This window comes from Mucor velutinosus, assembly GCF_035048745.1.
Source record: "Mucor velutinosus strain NIH1002 chromosome Unknown tig00001563, whole genome shotgun sequence".
NCBI lineage: Eukaryota > Fungi > Mucoromycota > Mucoromycetes > Mucorales > Mucoraceae > Mucor > Mucor velutinosus.
Window position 1 is genome coordinate 3,913,817 of NW_027041904.1, and position 22,445 is coordinate 3,936,261.

The 22,445-nt window shown below is 40.6% G+C and overlaps 8 protein-coding genes across 8 annotated transcripts; 4 read left to right on the forward strand and 4 right to left on the reverse strand.

Moving 5' to 3' along the window:
• Positions 1–2,165: 2,165 nt before the first annotated feature.
• On the forward strand, positions 2,166–4,535 carry TFB2 (RNA polymerase II transcription factor B 52 kDa subunit; the record flags this gene model as incomplete). The annotated part of the gene is made up of 1 exon (XM_064829146.1): positions 2,166–4,535. The coding sequence occupies one exon, from the start codon at positions 2,166–2,168 to the stop codon at positions 4,533–4,535; it is 2,370 nt and encodes a 789-aa protein (XP_064686348.1).
• Positions 4,536–4,702: 167 nt separating this feature from the next.
• Positions 4,703–5,404, reverse strand: RPS0_1 (structural constituent of ribosome; the record flags this gene model as incomplete). Its single annotated transcript, XM_064829147.1, has 3 exons — positions 4,703–4,831; positions 4,890–4,982; positions 5,042–5,404. The coding sequence occupies 3 exons, from the start codon at positions 5,402–5,404 to the stop codon at positions 4,703–4,705; spliced, it is 585 nt and encodes a 194-aa protein (XP_064686349.1).
• A 151-nt stretch (positions 5,405–5,555) lies between these two features.
• On the forward strand, positions 5,556–6,561 carry RPL27B_1 (60S ribosomal protein L27B; the record flags this gene model as incomplete). Its single annotated transcript, XM_064829148.1, has 5 exons — positions 5,556–5,840; positions 5,907–5,985; positions 6,040–6,082; positions 6,140–6,455; positions 6,505–6,561. 5 exons carry the CDS (start codon positions 5,556–5,558, stop codon positions 6,559–6,561), a joined length of 780 nt encoding a protein of 259 aa, XP_064686350.1.
• A 46-nt stretch (positions 6,562–6,607) lies between these two features.
• ATC70_009924 (uncharacterized protein) lies at positions 6,608–8,391 on the reverse strand (the record flags this gene model as incomplete). The annotated part of the gene is made up of 4 exons (XM_064829149.1): positions 6,608–7,780; positions 7,831–8,034; positions 8,089–8,165; positions 8,220–8,391. The coding sequence occupies 4 exons, from the start codon at positions 8,389–8,391 to the stop codon at positions 6,608–6,610; spliced, it is 1,626 nt and encodes a 541-aa protein (XP_064686351.1).
• Positions 8,392–9,346: 955 nt separating this feature from the next.
• Positions 9,347–10,991, forward strand: ATC70_009925 (uncharacterized protein; the record flags this gene model as incomplete). Its single annotated transcript, XM_064829150.1, has 7 exons — positions 9,347–9,516; positions 9,572–9,629; positions 9,690–9,803; positions 9,864–10,174; positions 10,226–10,278; positions 10,337–10,596; positions 10,662–10,991. The coding sequence occupies 7 exons, from the start codon at positions 9,347–9,349 to the stop codon at positions 10,989–10,991; spliced, it is 1,296 nt and encodes a 431-aa protein (XP_064686352.1).
• A 167-nt stretch (positions 10,992–11,158) lies between these two features.
• Positions 11,159–13,138, reverse strand: ATC70_009926 (CS domain-containing protein; the record flags this gene model as incomplete). Its single annotated transcript, XM_064829151.1, has 3 exons — positions 11,159–11,778; positions 11,832–12,991; positions 13,053–13,138. The coding sequence occupies 3 exons, from the start codon at positions 13,136–13,138 to the stop codon at positions 11,159–11,161; spliced, it is 1,866 nt and encodes a 621-aa protein (XP_064686353.1).
• Positions 13,139–19,180: 6,042 nt separating this feature from the next.
• ATC70_009927 (uncharacterized protein) lies at positions 19,181–19,980 on the forward strand (the record flags this gene model as incomplete). The annotated part of the gene is made up of 2 exons (XM_064829152.1): positions 19,181–19,435; positions 19,507–19,980. The coding sequence occupies 2 exons, from the start codon at positions 19,181–19,183 to the stop codon at positions 19,978–19,980; spliced, it is 729 nt and encodes a 242-aa protein (XP_064686354.1).
• A 133-nt stretch (positions 19,981–20,113) lies between these two features.
• ASN1_2 (asparagine synthetase) lies at positions 20,114–20,549 on the reverse strand (the record flags this gene model as incomplete). The annotated part of the gene is made up of 4 exons (XM_064829153.1): positions 20,114–20,165; positions 20,220–20,346; positions 20,397–20,458; positions 20,515–20,549. The coding sequence occupies 4 exons, from the start codon at positions 20,547–20,549 to the stop codon at positions 20,114–20,116; spliced, it is 276 nt and encodes a 91-aa protein (XP_064686355.1).
• Between the last annotated feature and the right edge of the window lie 1,896 nt (positions 20,550–22,445).

Below are 22,445 nucleotides of genomic sequence, written 5' to 3' on the forward strand. Positions count from 1 at the left end.
CCAACCTACGTTTGGGCGGCTTGTGTTGCCGTAGGCTTTTGACTAATATTGCAAGATTAATTATAATAGCTAAAATGTTAGAAGAAACTTGATTGCTAATTGATGTAAAATCACTAATCTTATAAAATTTTATGCTTCGAATGGTTCTTTACCTTCGCTTCGCTTCGGTGAAAACCAACCTACACGGCGGCAACTCGCGCTACCGATTGCCCTTGCGTATCTTTTCAAAACACTGTTACTTTCATGTTGACCCTCTATTTTCACATGAAAAACCATTCATATTATCTGTTAATCTGATTCGTATGTGATGCTCTACATCCATATACACGTAATTACTTCATATACGGGCAAGCAGCATACTGCTACTTCCCCTTTTTAGTCCTTAGTATCCCTGATACAGCAAAACCTGAGTGCATTCGAGCTGCGTTTTCTCGCGTTCAAGGCCGTTTTAGACCGTCAGAATAGCACCAAACACTTGCTCTCACCTAGCACTAACTTGCTGACACCTTTGCTCAACTTTTTGGGAACCAAAAAAAAAAAACATAGTCAAAAATCGACAAAAAAGCATGAGGTACCCCTCATGGGATTCATCGAAAATCAAACGATCGCGTTTTTCACCTTGAAAATGAAGACTTTTACTATGGTATGTATTGGATCAAAGTGTTTCTCTTGATCCAACGCAGCCTCTGAAATTGCGTTTGTGAAGCTTTCATATACAACATTTCGACTTTTTGGCCAGATACCTCATTTAATATTTTCGTAAATTACTCAATAAGGTTATTCAAAACATTTAACTTACTTGGTATCATTGGATGCGCCTTGAAAAGCACTCCAAGAAAGCTTAAAGAATTTTTTTTTTTTTTTTTTTTGTAGGGGAGTTGTACTCCATTTTTATTTAAAGTCCTTTAAATGTCATGATGAGGGAAGAAGAAAACTGAGCTTAAAGAAGTTTAGGATGATTTGCATATTTTATATGGTCGGAGTTAGCAAAATAACTCAATCAAGTCGAAAATTACAAAGATTTGGCCAATCTGGAAACAGACAAAATCCTCTGGGTTTGAACTATTTTTGGCTGGTGGGGCTGGTTAATCGTATATGATCCATGCCTGACAACTCAGTTTTCATATCAGGGTTGTAAAAGTGTCAAGGGACTGAACACTTATTATAATATAATATGTGTAATAAAGTATAGGGCTTGAGTGATGATGTGCCAATGTTCAAAGCCTTTATTAAATGCTATTATAGCTGTGATGTTTTTATTGTACTTGACAGTATAGGTAGTCCATTGTGCTTTGGAAAACCTTTGCTTATAAGCCATATCTTGTACAGTGCCAAGGCTGCTATTGAAGGCCGGCATGCCAAATAGCAGTGGAGCAATTCCAACCTAATCGACCTTCTCAAAATTGCGCAAGATTATGTCTCTATGGCTCAACTAAAGATTTTATTTAAGCCTGGTAGGCTTATTGGAAAATACTCTCGCCTTGTATATCAGTACTCACGTCCTTATTCAAACGATCACTCTTTTCAAGATCACACAGTATGTGGCACTACGAATATGTCAGATATGTCATGATGTATCATACCCAAACGAGGCTCATTTAAGCAATTACAGTTGAAATTACTGCAATATAACTGACAATCAAGCAAATCGAGACAAGTACTACAAAAACCCGTTTTCAGTGTAACTGAAGATCATTGGTGTTGAAATATAGCTGTTGCCATATTGTTTGTTTAGGTAATTCCTGGTTCAAACTAATCCAATTCAGGTTATTGAATAGTGAATGCCAAATTGTGAGTATATAGATACATTGCACATGTCTCTTTTTCACAGCTGATATGCTACATGACAACATAAATGCATGCTCGACACGTACATAATAAAAACATCTGTCTATTCCCAGTGTGTTTTTCGGTAGAATCTGTTAGTGTTTTACGGCATCTCAAATGTCCACGTTGGTTTGTTCTACATAAAAGCAAACGTTACACCTAATTTATACGCATGGCATCAAACTATCCTAATAAATTAAGATTTTGTTCCACCTATTGTGATGTATAATTGTTTTTAGCTAAGGCCCTTCAATCTCTTTCCTTTTCTCTCCCTCCCTCTCCTTCATTATACCACCACCACCACCGCCAAGCCAAAGGGCACTAAAAGAATCAAGTAGATGGTTGTAGCTACAAATTCACCAGCCACACATTCTATCGCAGAACTCATTACTGATTTCTACAAGACTACGGGTAATGTCCCTCCACCACTGATTGGAGCCACGTCAACCCTGGTTCATCAGCACGTTTATGTATTTGGCGGTCGATTGCAATCCACTCGACAGATATCCAACCGAGTCTATATTCTATCGCTCAAGACAAAAGTTTGGAAGACTGTGCAACCACAAAACACACCACCTACTCCTCGCTATTTTCATTCTGCAGATTACCATGAACAAAAGAATCAAATTCTCATCTATGGTGGTATGGGCGTCAAGAAGACCTCAAGGGCAGCAGTAGCAGCGGGAGGAGGGGCAGAAGAGTTAGTAGCATTGGACGATTTAGTGTTTTTGAACATTCAAACCATGCGTTGGGAATATAACGCTTCTCCTAACACAGTGTCTATACCGAGCCCTCGGTATGCACATGTGTCTTCCCTGATCAGGAACAAACTCATCGTTATTGGCGGACAAGATGTCAATAACCAGTACTTGCAAGACATCCACATCTTTGACATCAAGAAGAGATCATGGTGTGCTCCACTCTCATCGAGGCAACATCAGTATGGCGCTTATCGTTCAGCTGCAGTCGCTGTAACACCAATTGAGCTCACTCCGCCTTTTGCGCCAACCTTAGATTTGCTCTCAGACGCCTTTGAAGAAACACAATCAGCAGCAGAAGAAGTAGCAGATATCAGCATACATGTGTATTCCAACTTTAGTGGATCCGAAGCGACCAGATATTTGCATACGTGGAAAATAAATAACCAATTAGAGTGTGTAGAAATGCAAGATCAATCCGAAAGCATCAGTGTCGGCACCGTCTCACCACCCGCATTGAGATTTCCAACTGCATTCATGTGCGGCCAACAGTTTATATTAGCTGGTCCTCATTTCACACCGACCAGCCAGCAGTTTCAAATATGGGCGCTTGACACTAATACGTTTGTATGGACAAAGATTGAAGCGGGCCATGCATTGTCGCGAGGATCATGGTTGAAGGGCATGTTGTGTCAAGATAGCAATCGATTCATCGTGTTTGGACATCCAGAGAGATCAATGCAGATGGACTACAAAGACCGCGTCAATTGCTTCGAGCATATGGCCTGCGTAGATATAGAGATCTTTGGCATTTATCGACCTCCTCGATCCACTTACAGCGGCTTTGGTCAAGGCCTTGGTTTAACACTGCTGAAGGATCCCGTATTGGCTGATCTCAATATTGTCACTATTGACCAACAACACATTGCCGTCAATTCTGCCGTGCTCGCTCAACGATGGCCCATCCTTCGCCCTCTACTCTCCTCTGTGCTTATGCCTCAAGCTGACAGTTCTTCACTCGTACTGGATTTCGAAAAACGAGAATTATATTTCCCAGATACCTATGTGGTGCTGATTGCTTTTTTACAGTTCATTTACACAGATCATCTTGTTACTGCACAGCAACATCAGCCTCATATCCTTGCCAGGTTGCTGTTTATTGCAGATCTATTTGAATTACCTCGCCTCAAGGCTCTCGCCACACATGCCCTACATCAGATGCTGAATATCCAAACCGCCACCATGATTTATGAATCAGCCTCTCTCTCCAACGCTGTTTCATTGCAAATCCGAGCCCTCAGAGTCATGATCAATGCAAAGAAGATGATGCAAAGACAGAAAATGCTGGAAATGAACAATCGCCAACAGCAACAACAGTTACCAAAGAAGCAGCCAGAGATACCACAGACTGAAAGACCCTTCTCACCGCCGCCTACACCTGCTTCTAGCAACTCTATCTTTTCATTGCCTCAACAACAGCAACAGCAATCAGCCAATTCGTCTCGATTCTTGCAGAAATACGATCTTAATCGCCAACAACGACAGCAGCAATCATTACCTAGTACGCCCATGAGCGCCATGTCATCATTCAGCAGTTCCTCTCAAACATCATCCCATCATCATAGATCACCTTCACAGCGATCCCTCTCCACAGAATCTCATTCCGCACCCGCCATACCAACCACCTCTACTTTCAGCAGCACGATTATACCTACGACCAACAAACAAGCCATCAAACTACCTAATTTCCGTATGCGACAAGCATCTTCTACATCGCAATCCAGTGATGGAGAATACTCGCCATTGTCTTCAGCGGCATCTTCACCTAAAATAACACCCAGTTCGTCATTTACAGTCAATCACAAATCGTCCAGCACTTCCAGATCAGCCACCTCGTTTTGGAGACAGACTACCTCATCTTCTGGAACGACTTCATTAAAGAAAAAATCAACAACACCTTCTAAATCTGAAAGTACAACTAGAATGCCTGCATTTAATTTTATTAAATAAAAAAAAAAAAAAGATCACCGGTAGAAACTGGATTTCTACATTCTATCTCTTCCATAAAACCTACAAAATTCATAAATATATATGCCAAATGATACGTGAGTGCGCTTAGAGTCCACTACCAAGATGCGCGATAATGTATGTTTATTAAAAAGAAGGTATAGATATTATTACTGCTGCTTTACGATCTTGATTTGAAAAGTGCACTGAGGAAGATTCGATGTCTCTGCGACAACAACAGTTGGCACACCTAAGCTTGCCAGTGCACCTCGAATAATACCACAAGGAAACCACACATACTAATCCCAACCAAAGGAGTCAGGCCATTTGTATCTCCTGGCACATCTATCTACTTACCGGCATTGCTTTCTTTGCTGAATCTGCTCCTCCCACATCTGTTGACATGCGCATAAACCACCGGAATCCATTATCTTGTAAAACATACACACCCTGGATTGCACGTAAGTCCATATTAAGCTCATCCATACTTGTCTACACTACACACTCACTCTGTGGTTGGTCTTTAGATTATCAATCTGTTTCTTGAACATGATGGTCCAAAGATCTTTACAAATAAATTTGACGACATCCAATGTATCCACAAAACGAGGTCTGTCTTTTGTAAACCGTTCTACTAGTCTTTGACCTACAGCATAGCCTAGTGTTTCCAGCTTGTAAAAGATCGCGTCGCTGTCTCCATCTGTCTCTGCTGTGGTTGTTCTACAAATAGTGTCCACCATTTCAATCAAAAAGAGGTCCATGCAAGATTCGCTGACAAGTCGGTTAGACGCATTCAATCCACCGTCCGTGCTGCTGCTGTGATTGCCACTGCTTGTATGTGTTGTATCGTTATTACTGCTGTAGCTTGTCATGACAAAAGTGTAGGATAACCAGAGGAAATGAAAAAGGAAGCCTAAATGGTGAAGAAACCCCAATCTCTGAATTTCAAACCCTCCCACAAGCATTTCATACGAAAGCAAAGCCCGCGCTATCTAGACAGCATCTCTTTTCTCTCTTGCCAAAATGCTATCACCTTCCAAGCATCAAGAAGAGTACGATAATCCTTTTGCCAATTCAGCATCTATAGATCCCTTTCAAGATGCTGCCTACATTGAGCCTGACTTGGACCTGACGGGACAGTCAACCGTAAATGCACAACCAGCACAGGCATCATCACCACAACCTGCTCCAATGGGTAATATAGGAAGCAGTGCATCTACGACCAGACAGCCTGAGCAACCATCAGACAACAATACAAGTGTGTATTCTGGCCAAGATACATTAGATGAACCAGTGACAGTGACCATTGTAAGAACAACATCCAACAGCCCATCATGTGAAAATATTATGCTAATCTTCAACAACTATCTGTAGTCTCGCGATTTAAAGAAGGTAGGAAACAAGCTGCTACAGGTATTGCATCCTAATGGAGACCGTGATGTGCTGAGGGACTGTAAGTCTACCAAACATGCCACAATGCACTACCTGACACTGACGCATGAAATAGGGGATCTTTGGGGCCCACTCTTGTTGTGTTTGACACTTGCCATGTAAGCTAAGCTGTTCTGCCACTCGCTTATACTATCCACTGACGTGCTAGATGATAGTCTGTTGAGTATAAGAGCTCCTGACAATCAAGCAGTATCCATCTTTACAAGCGTGTTTGTAATTGTTTGGTTAGGAGCAGCTGTGGTCACATTGAATGCGAAACTATTGGGAGGCGCTGTCAGCTTCTTTCAATCGGTGTGTGTGATGGGATACTGTCTATTTCCAATAGTCGTCAGTGCCATTGTAGCTACGTTTGTGCGATTGATTTGGGTGAGATTGCCTGTGAGTCTGGTGGCATTTGCTTGGTCAACATATGCCTCGATTGGCTTTATGTCAGAGTCTCAAATTCATTTACAAAATCGTCGTGCATTAGCTGTAAGTTTTATCAGATGGAGTGTAACATGTCAATTAATTCGTTCTGTAGGTTTTTCCTTTGTTCTTGTTCTATTTCGTCATTGCATGGTTGGTTTTACTCTCATAGATTAATAAAAAATCAGTGTACAAATGTGAGTTTATTAGTGTCTATATTAGATTTTACGAGTAGGCATCAGACTGGGTGGTAGCTTGGGAGGTAATTGAGCGCCCAATTGCACTGCCTTGATTAGATGCATAGCGACACCAAATTGATCCGCATCCAAATAGCCATCGTTATCCCAATCAGCCAATCGCCAAATATCAGCAAGCATATCATTAGGCAATCCAGTTTCCACGAGGATGGGCTTGACGTTAGCACCCGACACCATGCCATCTCTGGGGTGCAGGCTCTGGAAGGTTGGCATATAGGAGGATTTATCCAAGTTGCTGTATTCCCAGAAGGAGGGAGGCAATTGACCGTTGTGAACAACTTCAGGGTTGCCCTGTGCCATATCGAATGGATTCAGCTGCGATTTCTCCAGTTCAGGATTACCCGTAGGGAATTGCGACATCAATTTAGGCAGATCCACAGCGAGTGCTTCATCCACTCTCTCCAACAAATCCTCCTTGATGGACTTGAACTTGTCCATATCGTACAAAGCGAGATTTTGTCTGAATTTCTCTGGATTGGGGAAATCACCAGCTGGTAAGTGATACTTGTTTTGGATCTTGATAAACTCTTGATCCAAATGTTGCAGCAGCTTTTCTTGCTTTTTCTTTTTACCAAACATGGAGGGCATTTCCTTCTTGAGATGGCCAATGATGAGCGCGTGTACTCGAGCCAAACGAGCTCGCTTGACAATTTCATTGACTTTTCGAATTGCTGCATTTCTTCTCAGTTCCTTTAAATCCACCAAAAGATCCTTGGATTCGGCCTCAATCAATTCTCGACAGTCTTCAAAGCAGTTGGGAGGCTTCTCGGTCCAAAATGAGCTCAAATAGACTCGCATCACCTCGGGTGTTTGCACGACCTTGCCCAAAGACCACATCATGGCACCGTACACTCGCATCAACTGCTGCTGGCTTACCATGTCACTCTTATTTAACACGACTCGAATCTTTTCTTCCTGTCCTCTCAAACTGTGAATGGCCATCTTGAACTCGTTAGAGATATCCAGCTTGTAGGAATCAAACATCAGCAGGATCAGATCGGCACGTTGTGCAAACCATTCTGTCACTTGAGTAAAATCATAACCACGTTCAATACGCTGTTTATCGCCAGCTAAAATGCCGGGTGTATCAATGATGGTCATGTTCTCCAGCACAGGAGAGGGCGTTTGAGAGACCTGTTAATGATCTGTTAATACTGTCCATGCATTTCACAGTAGCAACCCACCTGGAATCTCGACAAGAAGGCCTGTCCAAAGTGGTTCAACCCACGGAATGGCAGCTCTTGGTTGACAGCAGCTGCATTACCTGGGATAACGCGATCCTCAGCACCATTCATGACAGCAAGAAAGCGGTCCGTAGTAGGTTCCACACCAATATGCTCACCAGGATATTTTTTATCCAACAAGTATCGAATGAATGTAGTTTTACCCTACGCACTCAATGTGTCAATCCATGCTGAGCTGATCCTATCAAGAAAACTTACAGTCGAGTATTGACCAAGCAGCAAGACCATGGGTTTTGCCTCGATGTCCGAATCAGTCAAGGGAGCAGAATGAAAACCTTGTATTACACGTTGATATATGTTTGTTTACAGTCTGCTTGTCATTTGCTTACCTTCGAAATTGTACGTCACCTCCAAAGGCTTGATTTTGGTCTTGTAGACTCGTTTGACACCTTCGATGATTTTGTTGTACTCCTCATCACCCCAGTTGGTAGAGGCATTAGGAGAACTTCTCGTCTGTTGTTGGCCTGTCTTTTCCTTTTTATTCTTAAAGATGCCCGACATGTCTGATGTAGATAGAAGGAAGAAGGAAGATAAAATAATACTTTCACCCGAAACAAGAAGATTTTCTTTTTGCTGTGCTGCTGCTTGATCATGAACTAACACATTCAAGAAGCTCCGAATCAAATGTAACTCATCGAAAGAAAGAGATCGCCCATTGAGTATTGGAATTGCAACTAATCTCGTAAAAAGTATCGACTGAACATGCTCGCGTGTTACTCTATTTGCCATTTAGTTTTTTGCAAAGTATTTCTTATGTAAATCATGATGGCGTTTCGAAGTGGCGTTCATTTGGTGTTTTGAGGCTATTGCTCTGAGCGTATATGCCGTCAAGAAGATTGTTCGTCCACAGTCTTTCATATTTACCACATCTACTCATATACCTCAATCATCTCTTAAACGAGTCGCTATATTTTGTCTGTTGTGTTATTTGGCCTTATAGTACAAATACTGCTATTTGGAATAACAGCATTTTGTAGCATTGAATGCTACCGGAAAGCTTCTCATAGAAATGCAAAAGGGTATCAGGTCTCGAATCATCAGCAAAATGATGATGACCGAGCGAGGGCTTCAAATTCCTTCAACTACTTGAAATTAAGTCGAGAATGAAATTACACATAAACATGAGCAGGTGATGTTTGCAATTCTTTACAGGTTTTTTTTCTGGGGGATGGCGGGTGTAACAAGAATGAAGAGATTTGCATATCATAGTAACCATAGTGTAGCAATGTGAGTTTCATAGCGTAAGAGTAGCAAACAACGATGTATTCGTAATCACGACAACCCTATTAACAAGGCGCATTCATCTAGTGATTCCCAAGATCAACCACAAGAGGGACAGACAAAGAACAAAAGAGTGTCTGAATCTCAAGTATAAAAGCTGAATGGAAAAACCGTATCCGCATTTCCAACCCGTCTTTTTCCTTTTTTCTCTTCCTTTTTGCTTTTCCTCAACAAAATGTCAGCAGCCGAATACAAAAAGAAGTTATACGATATCCAAAGAACAGGAGAAAATAAGAATTGCTTTGACTGTCGAGCACCCAATCCTCAGTGGGCCAGTATTTCCTATGGCATTTTCATCTGTTTGGATTGTTCAGGCATCCACCGCTCGTTTGGTGTTCATATTAGGTAATATGTGTGTGGCAACATACTATTCGAAAAAAAACTCAACACGTTTGCCTAGTTTTGTTCGTTCCATCACAATGGATAAGTGGTTTGACGATCAATTGAAAAAGATGGAGGTACTCTACAGTAGACCATGTGTAGGTGATGGAATTCTCTAATAACATGATGCAACATAGCTGGGAGGAAATGAAAAGGCAAGAATCTTCTTTGAATCTCAACCCGATTATTCATCTGATATGACCACACAAGAAAAGTATCATACGCAAGCTGCTGAATTGTATCGTGATAAGGTAAGGTTTAGAAGGGTCAAACGACTGTGTTGTTCAAACTAAGTGCCTATGGGCTATTAGCTATCAGCAGAGGCAGAGGGCCGTCCTTGGACACCTACACCATCGATCCGATCTGCAAAACCACCCACAGCAAGCAGACAAGGTGGTGGCACTCGCTCTCTGAGTAACCAACAACGCTCCAGCCTTTCCAGTACACAACGCTCAAATTCCTCCATCTCCATGTCGGGTGGATTTGGTAGCGATTCTTACAATAACAACAATCACAGTGGTACCTCATTTGGTAGCCATGGAGACGATGAAGGAGTGAGTAAAAAGGTGCGCAACGAACAATATTTCGCTCAACTGGGTAATGCAAACGAGAGCAGACCAGAGTAAGTTGCTGCTGATGAGATGAGGTGAGCTCTCCACTGATGATTAAATAGGCATTTGCCCCCAAATCAAGGAGGTAAATTCACAGGGTTTGGTAATCCTCAATGTGAGTAAAAGTCTTGATCTCATTTTTGTGCATTCAGCTTACATCTATGATGATCTAGTTGACGATGAATACGCTGCTAGAAGAAGCGGCAACAATGCACCTTCTGTGGACATTCATGAAATTATCAATGATCCTCGTGTCGCTATTGAAAAGGGCTGGTCTCTCTTGTCCTATGTTGGTAAAGCGGCTGTGGAGCTTGGAAAATATGCAAATGATACATATGTGAGACCTGCAGCAGCTCAATTAGCTGATCCTAATTTTAGAGGCCAAGTAAGGGATAATGTCAGCAGTTATGTGAGTTTATTTACGCAACCCAAGGTAAGCAGTAAGAGTGGGGATTTTGCTTGGTGATCTAGCATAACTAACAATCGGGTTTTGTGCAGCAAAACTCATCTTATGGCCAATCTAGTAACTCGTATCAAGGCTTTGGCAACGACTCGGACTCCTCAACACCTTCTCTACGCTATTCGGGTATGAATTCATCCCATACAACTGATATTCCCGATGACGATTTCTTCAATGCCACGATTCATAACTCACAGCCCACCGAAGAGAACATTAGTGGGAGACATACACCAACTTCTGCTGCCAATACGCCTCCAGCAAAAAACAGGTCCTCTACCCATTCAAGTTCAGTGCGCGCAAGAGCTAATTCATCAACCAAAAAGAAGGCAACAGCTGCTAATTCAGATGATGAATGGGGCGCCTGGTAAATAATACCGTCTTGGATAGACTTTAGAGCAGTGTATTTTTGTGGCCCATCTTCTTTTTCCATATACATCTTGTCTTATACATAAACACTTCATATTCTTCACATTTTAATATGCTGCAAGAGGTGGGTAATGAGTTTATTTAGAGTGGGGGATATGATGAGGATGATTTAAATAGACATGAATAATGATACAACCAAATAGCCATTGAGGCCTATTAATAGCAGTGAAATAAGAATAGCAAAAACATTGGCTATCTTGCCATTAGCATACGTCAATGGTTCAGGCCATTGATCCATTTCTTCTACCACGACAGCCGGTGTCTCTGCTGCTGATGTGCTTTGAGATCCTACATTGTTGGCAGCAGTGCTGGTGGTGTGATCAGATTTGATACAATAGCTCTTGACCGTGTCCATGTTCATCTTGCTGAACTGAGGGAAACGGAACCAGTCCGATTTTGAGCTGGAGAAACGGAAACGAGCAATAGTACGATCCACCAAGGACATCTTCTCTTGTTGAGTCACTATTGCTGGGTCAGGATCCATGGTTTTTGCTTGTACAACAAGCTCTAGTTTCATGGCTTGCTTTCTGGCAGTAAAATACACCAGAGGCACCACAGCAAAAGGGAGCTGAATACTCAATGCTACTTGACTACCGACAAGCATGCTACTGAGACCTTCACGGCCTGCAACACAAGCAGCCACCATGGCAGGAATAATGGCAATCAATCGAGTAACGATACGGCGAATCCACGGACGAGTAGTCATACCAAGGAAGCCGCTCATGACAACTATTCAGCCAGGGTTAGTTTGTGATGATACAGTCATTTCATGCTTTGCTTACCTTGACCTGCCAAAGTAGCAGTCAGTGTACTTGATTGACCAGCACATAACAAAGCCAATGCAAAAGTAACAGCAGCAGGAGGACCCAAGTATTGCATCAAGAGCGCATGTGCACTGAACAAATCCTGTACTTGTTGCTGTTGGTTATCTGGACCATAATAGAAATTAGCAGCGGCAACAATAAGGATAGCACAATTGACAAAGAAGGCAAATGTAAGGGCAACAATTAAATCCACAAATCCATAATGTAGATTGTGTTTCAAGGAAGTATCCAGGTACGATTTAAGGGTTTCGAAATCAATCCCGGTGCGAGATTTACATGATGCGTTGTCTTGTTGCTCTTCTGGCTCCAAACTGACAGTGACATGTGAAGGAGCAGTGGTAGTTCCCTTTTCACCCGATGTAACATTCAGCGTCTCCACGATGGGCTGCTTTGTATTGTCTTTGTCTCTGAGCGGATCCGTCTTGACAAGCCAGATGTCTCCATTTTTGACAACTTTGGGACGTTGCGTGCGCCATTCACGACAGCGAGCTTGAACAATGAAACTATGGAGATAGAGATTGTGAGGCATGACGGTAGCACCAATGATACCAATAGCGATATAGAGGATTTCGGGGTCGGCGAAGATTTCTTTGGTGGGTAGAAATCCTTTGAACACATCTACAGCGACAATATCCGAATAGGCCAGTTCAATGATGAAACAAATACCAACAGCAGCCACCAGCATCATGACAAACATTTCAAAGAAACGCACCATACGTACAGATGCAGAATCTGACGTTGCACTACTATCGGGGTCATCGGCTTCTTCAGTGTAAAACATCAAAATGATAAAGACGTCTACCGCTGTAATCGCTACACCTGCTGGTAAGGGTAGCTTTGGAAACAAGAGATTCAATGCAATGGCAGAACCAATGACTTCTGCAATATCGGTAGCAATGATGGCACATTCTGCTAACACGTACAAGAATAAATTGAGCCAACGAGGAAAGTATTTTCTAGATGCTGATGCCAAATCAAGTCCAGATATAGTGCCAAGTCGAATAGTGAGGTTTTGCAAAAAGACTGCAATCAAATTGGACATCAAGATGATGAATAAAAGTCGGTAACCGTAGGATGATCCACCTTCCATGTCAGTGGCCCAGTTGCCTGGATCTAAACTGAATTGACATGGAGCGTTTAAAAAATCAAATGCAATTGAATGTTCGCTTATATACTTACTATCCAACAGCAATCATGAATCCAGGGCCAATGAACCTTCCCAATGTCTTTAGATAGCTCTTTACTTTCTGTATTGGTTTTAGCATGTGTGTCTATATCAAAAAAAAGTAAAGGATAAAAGGGAGAGAAAGAGAGGAACCAAAATAGAATGTTGAGATGATTTCTTGTATTTCTGATACACACATCATAAAACCCATCCTTTGTAGAGTCACTTTGGTTCGCCGTTTGAAGCCTTAGGATAATAGCATAGTTGCAACTGGTAGTTGTGTAGGGTATATGGCTCTTGTAAAGGTTCATTTTAAGACACCCATTCATTAAATGTACATCACTTGATCAAACTTACAATAATGTGCATATTTAATTCACTTTAAATGCTGCTTGGGGTGATTTATTTTGCATGCATTTGATGATTGTGTGCATTCAACTGGGATTAACACTTGAATTGTTCTATACATTTTGAATAAGGTGATAGTTTTGCCAATAGCAGCCGGATTCGCATTTTAATAAGCAATAAGCAACGATCAAGTCTATCAAATATAAATATGCAAAAAAATAAATGTCCAGATAGTAATAGAGGGGTTTTTTTTAAAAATTGCAATCCTCTTCTTATTAGCTTCAGAACGTTGATTTCCATTAGGATACGAGGGTAATCATTGATTTAGCTACTGGCCAACTTTTCAATCTCAGTCAAATATTGCTGTTCTGATTTGTTAGCTTTCAAAATTTTTGAATCCTATTCGACCTATTTTGCAAGATTCGATTATGTAAATGGTAAGAATTATTCTATATCTCCTTAAGCTTTCTTGGAGTAATTTTCAAGGCGCATTCGACCGTTCTATTTATAAGAAGTATTTTGACTAAAAATATTCAGCAATGATTGAAAATATGAAATTAGATTTTTGGTCAAAACGTCGAGATTTTGTATATAAAGGCTCTACAAATAAAGCTTTAGGGGGTGCTGTGGATCGAGAGGAACGTTCTGATATAATATATGCCATAGTAAAAGTCTTCGTTATCAAGGTGAAAAATGCAATCGTTTGATTTTTGGTGAAAACCACGAGGGGTACCTCATGCTTTTTGGTCAATTTTTGGCCATGTTTTTTTGATCCCCAAAAAGTTGAGCAAAGGTGTCAGAAAGTAACTGCCAGATGAGAGCAACTGTTTGGTGCTATTCTGGCGGTTTTAAGCGGCTTCCAGCACAAGAAATTGTTGCTCAAATTCACCCATTTCTTGCTGTGCTTTGCATTCTGTCGAATGCCAAGAGGCAATTCAGGTATAATGTATGCCTTGATCACTTGTTGAGTAGTGAAATTTGAAGAAATCAATGTATTGGTATGCCAGAACCAAGATACTTCCATCAAGCATAAACCATCGCTAGACTGTGAATAACCTTTATGCAGAAAAATCAGCGGCTGGTTCTGTCAAGTAGCGCTTACGGTATCCAATACCCTCTTAGATGGATATGATACTAGCATTTAATACAACTATAGATACCGTAGATACTGTAGCAAAAGTCATATCTCTATCAAAGCTTTAAGATATTTTTGGCTATTTTTATATTAAACTACGGATTGAGCGAACGTAGGTCATTGTATAATTACATGTGTGTATATAGTCCCTCACACTACTAGTGCTTTTGCAACGACTAAATATTTTGCTCTAGAAACTTCTTGAAGTCTGGAATACCTTGTATCCATAGCAATCCAACAACTTGTATATTAGTACATAAACTCTCAAGCGCATTATCCAATAATATGTGTCTATCTCTAATAACATGAGGCATGAAGCTTGTGCAAGACTGCGTGTGTACAATGACTAAATAGCTATCTCTTCCGAGAGGAGAGTTGTATTGCCTACAATGATAGCGGTACTCTGTATGACATCAAACATAACAATGCTTCGAAATGGCCATAGTCAGACTTTCTCCATTCATCTTCAACCACAGCTTCACGATTCAAGAACATTTATATCAGTGGCACTTATGATATCAGTTGCTTCAAACGGCTTTCTGTTTATACATTGGTTTTAATAGAGAATGTAATAAAAGACGATGATATAGTAGGCAATGCAAAACTCTTTTTATTATTAATTTGCTTGTAACTTTATAGAAAACGATGGTAATGTATGAGAGTTTGTTTAGATTTGAATAGATGCTAGCTAACTTGAATATAATTTGATTTAACTTGTATAGGTAAGAGATAGTATTGATGTGTGTATTGCAAGGTTTCGTGTATAGAATGGAGACAGCAGATGTGGCAGTATGGCTTGACTTTGTATATACTAGGCAGCATGAGTCTTGACATTATAATAGATGGCAGGCAGCAGAGATACGAGTATGGCTTGACTTTGTATATATTAGGCAGCATGAGTCTTGACACTATAATAGATGGCAGGCAGCAGAGATACGAGCATGGCTTGGTCTTGTATAGATGTAGAGATGGCACCGTGTATTAAAGTGGTTTTGACATTGCAGGAAATAGATCTACAGTATATTGCGGGACATTGGATTATTACAAAGGATACTTACCCTGTAGCATACTTGATGGACGATGAAAAGAGCAGCTTGAAACACGAGGAGACCAAAAGATGAAGCCAGGCTTCCAGGGCAAACCATCCGCCACAACTTGCATATCCCTAGCAACAAGGATGGGATGACACCTCCCGGGAAACGCACCTAGCGCCTCGTCGCATCACCCTTACGAGCTACCGGGGCAACAGGTGCTGAGGCCACACGAGACAACCACCTTACGCGCATGACCCCTAGACCCCATCCAAGGCTTCAACCAAGTATGGAGTGTTTGCAAGTCAAAATATAGAGGACCTGAGCTCTATTAATAGAGAGATGGTGAGTCATGCTGCTTTATAAGCTAGAAGTGACGAGTACATACCTGCAGAGTTGATTGTATGTTGCTATTATCTAAAAATACGAGGAAAGTGCGACCATGTTTTGCATGGACCGCAACCTAAGAGAACCATGGAACTATGAGAGCATTGTGTAAGAAAAAGCCAATCATCAGTAGAGTGTTTGATTTACTTGACCATGTATAGAGCAGAAAGAGAGCCCAAGAATATTGCAGAGAGAATTCGCTTGCAGAGAGAGTTCGCTTGCAGAGAGAGTTCGCTTGCAGAGAGAGTGAGTTCGCTTGCAGAGAGAGTTCGCTTGCAGAGAGAGTGAGTTCGCTTGAAGAGAGAGTTCGCTTGCAGAGAGAGTTCGCTTGCAGAGAGATTTGTTAATAGAGAGTAGAGATGAGATGAAGAAGAAGAAGAAGAAGAAGGAAAAGCTGTTGAAACAAACATCTATTTATATCCTTCTCATCGACTTTCATGTGAGTCCAGTGTCCTTGCCACACTCAAATTCATTTCCTTAACTTTTCTCCACAATATGCTACTTTGAGCGCGTGAAAGTAGTACCATTTTGACGTTTGACATTTGCTCTATTTGATCGACTTCGTCCGACGCTTTCAACTGTTTTCTGTCTCGAGTTATATTCATTTTACTATTTCAAAAAGCCCTTTTTTTTCCACCTCCACATGAAACGAGTTCCCCCATCTCTTCCTAGATGTAATTAACAGACAACTTTTCACTGGCTCAACCTCATCAAAAAGTAAACAAAAAATGTCATTTGACACTGAAACAGATGCAGCTGGTTGCTTGATTAAGTAATCTTTTTTTTTTTTACCTCTCCTTAATTTCTCTCTCCAAGATCACACGGTTCTCGATCCATCTCTCTTGTTGTTTACATCAGCCATAAACTGTCCATCTAATCGGACAATACGAGTGTTAAGGTTGGCTTTCTTGTCGTTTACATCACATCGGAGCCAGCATAACTGATTCTGGACCAAGAAGCAAGTGTACACCTCGGAAAACAAGCGTGCCATATGAATATTACTGCGGCAATCTCCATGGAATGGAACATAATGGATCGTTTTCGAACCAGTGCAAATCATCTTGTTTCCAGTTATCATGATTGCTGTCAATGATGTCAATCAAAGTGTTTGCGCTACTAGATATCATCAATATGCCCACATTTACATAGTGAGTTGGTCATTCTTGTGTATCATTCCTGCAACCTGTTTTTAGTTCTTATGCCAAGAGCATGCATCTCATAAAGAGTCAACACGTTTCATATCATTTTTTTTAGGGATCGTCCTCTTTTAGAAGGTATTCGGATCATGCAAGACCAAAATAATTCATTTGCTAGGTAAAACTAAGCTTTAAAAAAAATCACATGTAAAGTAAACAAAAGGACATGAATTGAAGAGAGATAAGCAAGTAAATGGCCAATTTGTGGTTAAAGAGAGGATATTTTATTAGAAGGTATGTACATTATTAGAAAGCAAATCACTTGAGGAATCCAATGGTACTATTTTCAGGGTTCTAAGTAAAGTACATATCGCGAAATTCATCAAACAAGGCCGTGGGATTTCCAAAAGAAAGAGGTTTTTGAATTAAACTTCACCTGCAATATCATTTTTGTCTGTGTGCTATTCTGTTGCTTTGGATCATGTCACGCTCCTCCTATGTCACCAGCTTGTTCTTTTTGGGTCTCACGTTGGGTACGCTGTCCATTTGGGAAGGAGTCTCACTTTCTCGTAATCTTTCCTGTGAGTATCATTGCCGTTATATTATAGGGCTTTGAGCAATCAAGGAGTGTCTTTTTTTGCCAGCCAGAAGGAATTAAAATCTCGATCGACATTCTATCACAATTCGTTGATTTTTGACCCTTTTGCGACTCGATCGATTTATTTTACGAGATTCGACTATGAAAGTTGTAGTGATCATCCTTTACAGCCTTAAGCTATCTAGAAGTACTTTTCAAGGCGCATCCAATGATGCTAGTTATAATGGCTGTTTTTAGTGAACTTGTTGAGCAATTCATGAGATTATGAAATAACGTTTTTGGCGAAAATGTCGAGATTTTGTATATGAAGGTCCCACAAACATGGTTTCAGGGGCTGCCCTGAATCGAGAGAAACATTTTGATTCAAGATATACCATAGTAAAAGTCTTCGTTATCAAGGTGAAAAATGCGATCGTTTGATTTTTGGTGAAAACCACGAGGGGTACCTCATGCTTTTTGGTCAATTTTTGGCCATGTTTTTTTGATCCCCAAAAAGTTGAGCAAAGGTGTCAGCAAGTTAGTGATAGTTGAAAGCAACTGTTTGGTGCTACTCTCGAGGTCCAGAGAGGCTTCTAGGACGAGAAATCGCTGCTCAAATACATCCAAATTTCGCTGCGTTTTGCGTTATCTAGAGCTATAGGAGGCAATGCTAGTATGCTATCTATCTGAATATGACTTAATCCCATTGACACAGATGTGGAACACCATGGAAATCAGATCCACAGCTGTAGACCGTTTACGTGGGTTCCTTGCTTTATAATGGAGAGTTAGAAGGCGCATGTTGGTAGAATGAGAGGCTATATACAAGAGCACTGCGACAATGTGAAATGGACCAAATCTTTAGAATGATTCAGCAAGGAAATCACTTTGGTGAATACACATTCTCATGGAAATCTCTGCGATTGATCAGCTTTGAGCACAATTTGGGATAGCCGTTTAACCTTGGCTGATGCTATAATAGACGTTTTTTGGTAAAATCAATGTATGTGAGAAAGAAATAATCATTGGAAAGCTTCTTATTCACTTCACACAATGGATTCCTGCCTCAAATCCTTGTTGAGATTTATGTTTTCTGATAGATCCATCATGCGCATTGATGCCTGATATAATGGCGCTTCAAATTACAGCATTTGCTACTTTCCATTTAGAATTTTGATTAAACAAACAGGGGGTGAATTTAAATCAAACACTCTTTGGTTCCCATGCCATTTAGTGTCAATAGCCTCCATGTCCATAATCTCTACATACAGTTCAAGCAATGCAAGATGCACTATACTATTAAAAATGACTTGATTTGTCAAGGTCTGCTTGACTCACTTCATGGAAACACCTAGAACCGCTCTTTCAAATATCTCATGTAGAGTCACTGAACTAAGCTTGTCCGTTCCAATCCACCCCCCACCACCCAAGGAGCCCTGTTTCTGACAGATAAAGGAAAAAAGAAAAATCAAGAGTATCGATTTCTTTCTCTTTCTTTTCTATATAATTCCAAAAATCACAATCCAACATGTTTTCTGTCCCTGCACTCCGTAATGCTGCTGCCATGTCAGTCAGACGTACTACCACCGTCTCTTCCATGAAGGTCGCTACTGCTATTCCTGCTATGCGCCGTCGTTGTTATGCTACTGAGAATGGTAAGGATACTGCCAAGGAGGGAGAGGAGGCTGCCACTGGTAATGCAACTGAGGCACCCAAGGCCGAATTAACTGAGGATGTCAAGAAGATGTTGGCTGAAAAGGACAAGCAAATTTCTGAACTCAAGGTAAGAGGAAAAAAGAGAGAGAAACACAAAAGGGAGAGAGAAGAGTGGATGATTAACGCATATCACTCAAGGATGCTTACCTTCGTTGTCTCGCTGATCAAGAGAATGTGCGTGAACGCAGCCGCAAAGAGATTGAAACCACCAAGGAATACGCTATTCAAAAGTTTGCAAAGGATCTTTTAGATACTGTTGATATCTTGAACATGGCTTTAACCGCTGTTCCCAGCGAGTTGCGTGAAAAAAGCAGCAGTCTTCAATCTGAACTCGCCAAGGATGCTGAAAAGATTGTTGATCAATTGACCAACTTGTATACCGGTGTTTCCATGACAGAATCCGAGTTGATCAAGGCATTGAAGCGTCATGGTGTTGAACGTGAGAACCCCGAGGGAGAGGCCTTTGATCCCAACAGACACCAAGCTCTCTTCCAGGCTCCCATGCCCGACAAGGAAGCTGGTACCATTTTTGCTGTACAAAAGATGGGTTATACCCTTAAGGGCCGTGTTCTCCGTCCTGCTCAAGTTGGTGTGGTTTCCGATCCTCAATAAGCGTTGTATAGTAATTTAGAGAGATGTGTGTTCGTGTGAGGTGTTTGTTATATTAGACCAATTTCTTTTTTTTTTGTCTTTTAATAAAAATGTATTATAGTTTATTCTTCATCAAGAGGTATAAGATGCTGGTTTACATGAATATGGCCAAAGTAAATGTTCCCTCGTTGCGAATAACAACATGACTATGTACACAAGGTGTTTAATATTAAGTCGGCTTATGGGTATGGGTTGCTTACTTGTTTTCAAATTCAACATTGATGGTTGGACATTCGACTTTATCTTCCTGTGTGTAGTCGAGATGGCGGGCTGTATTGGCAATGGATGTGATGAAGGCAGCAGCATCTGGTTTAGCGATGCCTCTCACTAGAGCTTTTTAGCGTATGAATACGCAGACTAACCGAGACGGAACTCACCTCCTAAACAAAGACCCTTTTCATCTGCCACCAACACGCCTTTGACGCCTTCTTTATTGGCTCTACATAAGACATGGTTGAGTGGATATGTAGATGAGCATGCTATGATGGTATTTACAGATTATCGAGCGTGGATATTAATTCAGATTCCATAACGTGAATGAACAGAAACATTCACTATAGCCAAAGCTCGCCTTGAAAATAAAAAAAACAGGTGCATTTTCAACATGGGTGCACGTAGATCTGATCCGAGAATGAAAATATGGTATATTTATACTAGCCGATCTATCTCGCTACGCTCGATATCGGCGTTGCCCTGTGGGCTCTCGCTACGTTTTAAATCAGATATTATAACATTTTGGTATATCAATTAGATTTTATACAACCAATTATTAGTTAGTAAAAAAAAAAAAAAAGGTTATATCAGAGCCAGGAGGAGGAGAGTAGGTATCTACCCCAGCATCCTTTTTGCTTACACTGATATCAAACAAAGCCTATTATTGGGACAATGTGAAACAAAATTCAGGTTTTATGCAGCATTTGTACATCACAATCTCCATTTTCTGATAATAAAATTGGCATATCATTTGTTGCTGCTGATGCTCTTAATGAGATGGTGATATAAAGCTGACTATGTGTAAATACAGGACTTGTGTAAGATCTGCAGCAGCTTTTTTCAGATATTGTCATTGCAAAAGACATCTTTATGAGACGAAGCTTCCCAAAAAAAATTATTCGGGCTATTCAATTGCCCCTTCGATTCCGTGATCCCCATTTAATCAGCATCGCAATTATCATTGCCATCAAAAGAAAGACATTTAGGTCAGCCAGCAGCAATGCCGCCACCATCACCAAAATTGATTCAAACTCAGTATATTTTTTCTGTTCAAGATTGGACAGATTTTGTCTTTTTTCGACTTCTGCAATCTATTTTGTGATATTCGACTATAAACTGTGATGATCACCTTATGCCTCCTAATACATTCTTAAAGTACTTTTCAAGGCGCTTCCAATGGTGCTAACTGTAATAAGTGTTTTAAATGAAATTATTGAGCAATTCGATAAAATATAAAATGAGGTTTCTAGCAAAAATAGCCATATTTTGCATATGAAAACCTCATAAAAATGGTTTCAGAGGTTGCTTTGGATCGAGAGAAACATTTTGACTCAATATGTACCATAGTAAAAGTCTTCATTTTCAAGGTGAAAAATGCGATCGTTTGATTTTTGGTGAAAACCACGAGGGGTACCTCATGCTTTTTGGTCAATTTTTGGCCATGTTTTTTTGATCCCCAAAAAGTTGAGCAAAGGTATCAGGAAGTTACTACTACTCAAGTACAATTGCTTGGCGTTATTCCGATGGCTCAGAAAGATCTACATGTCAAGATATGAAGGCTTGAAAGCTGTCAAGTTCGATTATATATTGCTTTATAGAGTTTATTTACACGGCATAAATCACATCTTTGGTAGCTATAATTTACTGGAAAGGCAGTTCTGTAGCTTGAGCAATCTTTAATTCAAAGAGGAGGCATACTGATTTTGGTAAAGATGCTTCATGCAAATTTTGATGCACTATGTTGCTTGTAAGTTTATTAACAATGGAAATGAAAACCGAATTTACTGCTTGAATACTATGGTTTTGCACCTTCGCTTTGCTACGGTAAACCCCTCATTAAGATTAATATTACCAAATGGTGGGTTAGAGGCTTCGTTGCCATGGTTTTTCACCTTCACTTCGCTACGGTGAAACTGCCTCATAGGTCAATGTTACCAAATGTTGAATTAGATGCGTTATGTTTTTGGTGAATGGGCTCAACACTTCGTCCAAATCCCCTCCCCAATGCCGGCTTCATTCGCCTTGTACGGTACTCAATTCTTTAAATTTTTGAAAGGATATCATTAACTTGCCTACTTTTTTTGAATGTTTTTCAGTATATATAGTGAAGTGAAGATGTAGCAAGTGCTTATGAGACGTTGCAAAAGAGCAATATTATGGAATCTAGTGAGATGGCAGGGTCAATGCTTGTGTGTTGTCCTTCATATTTGGTC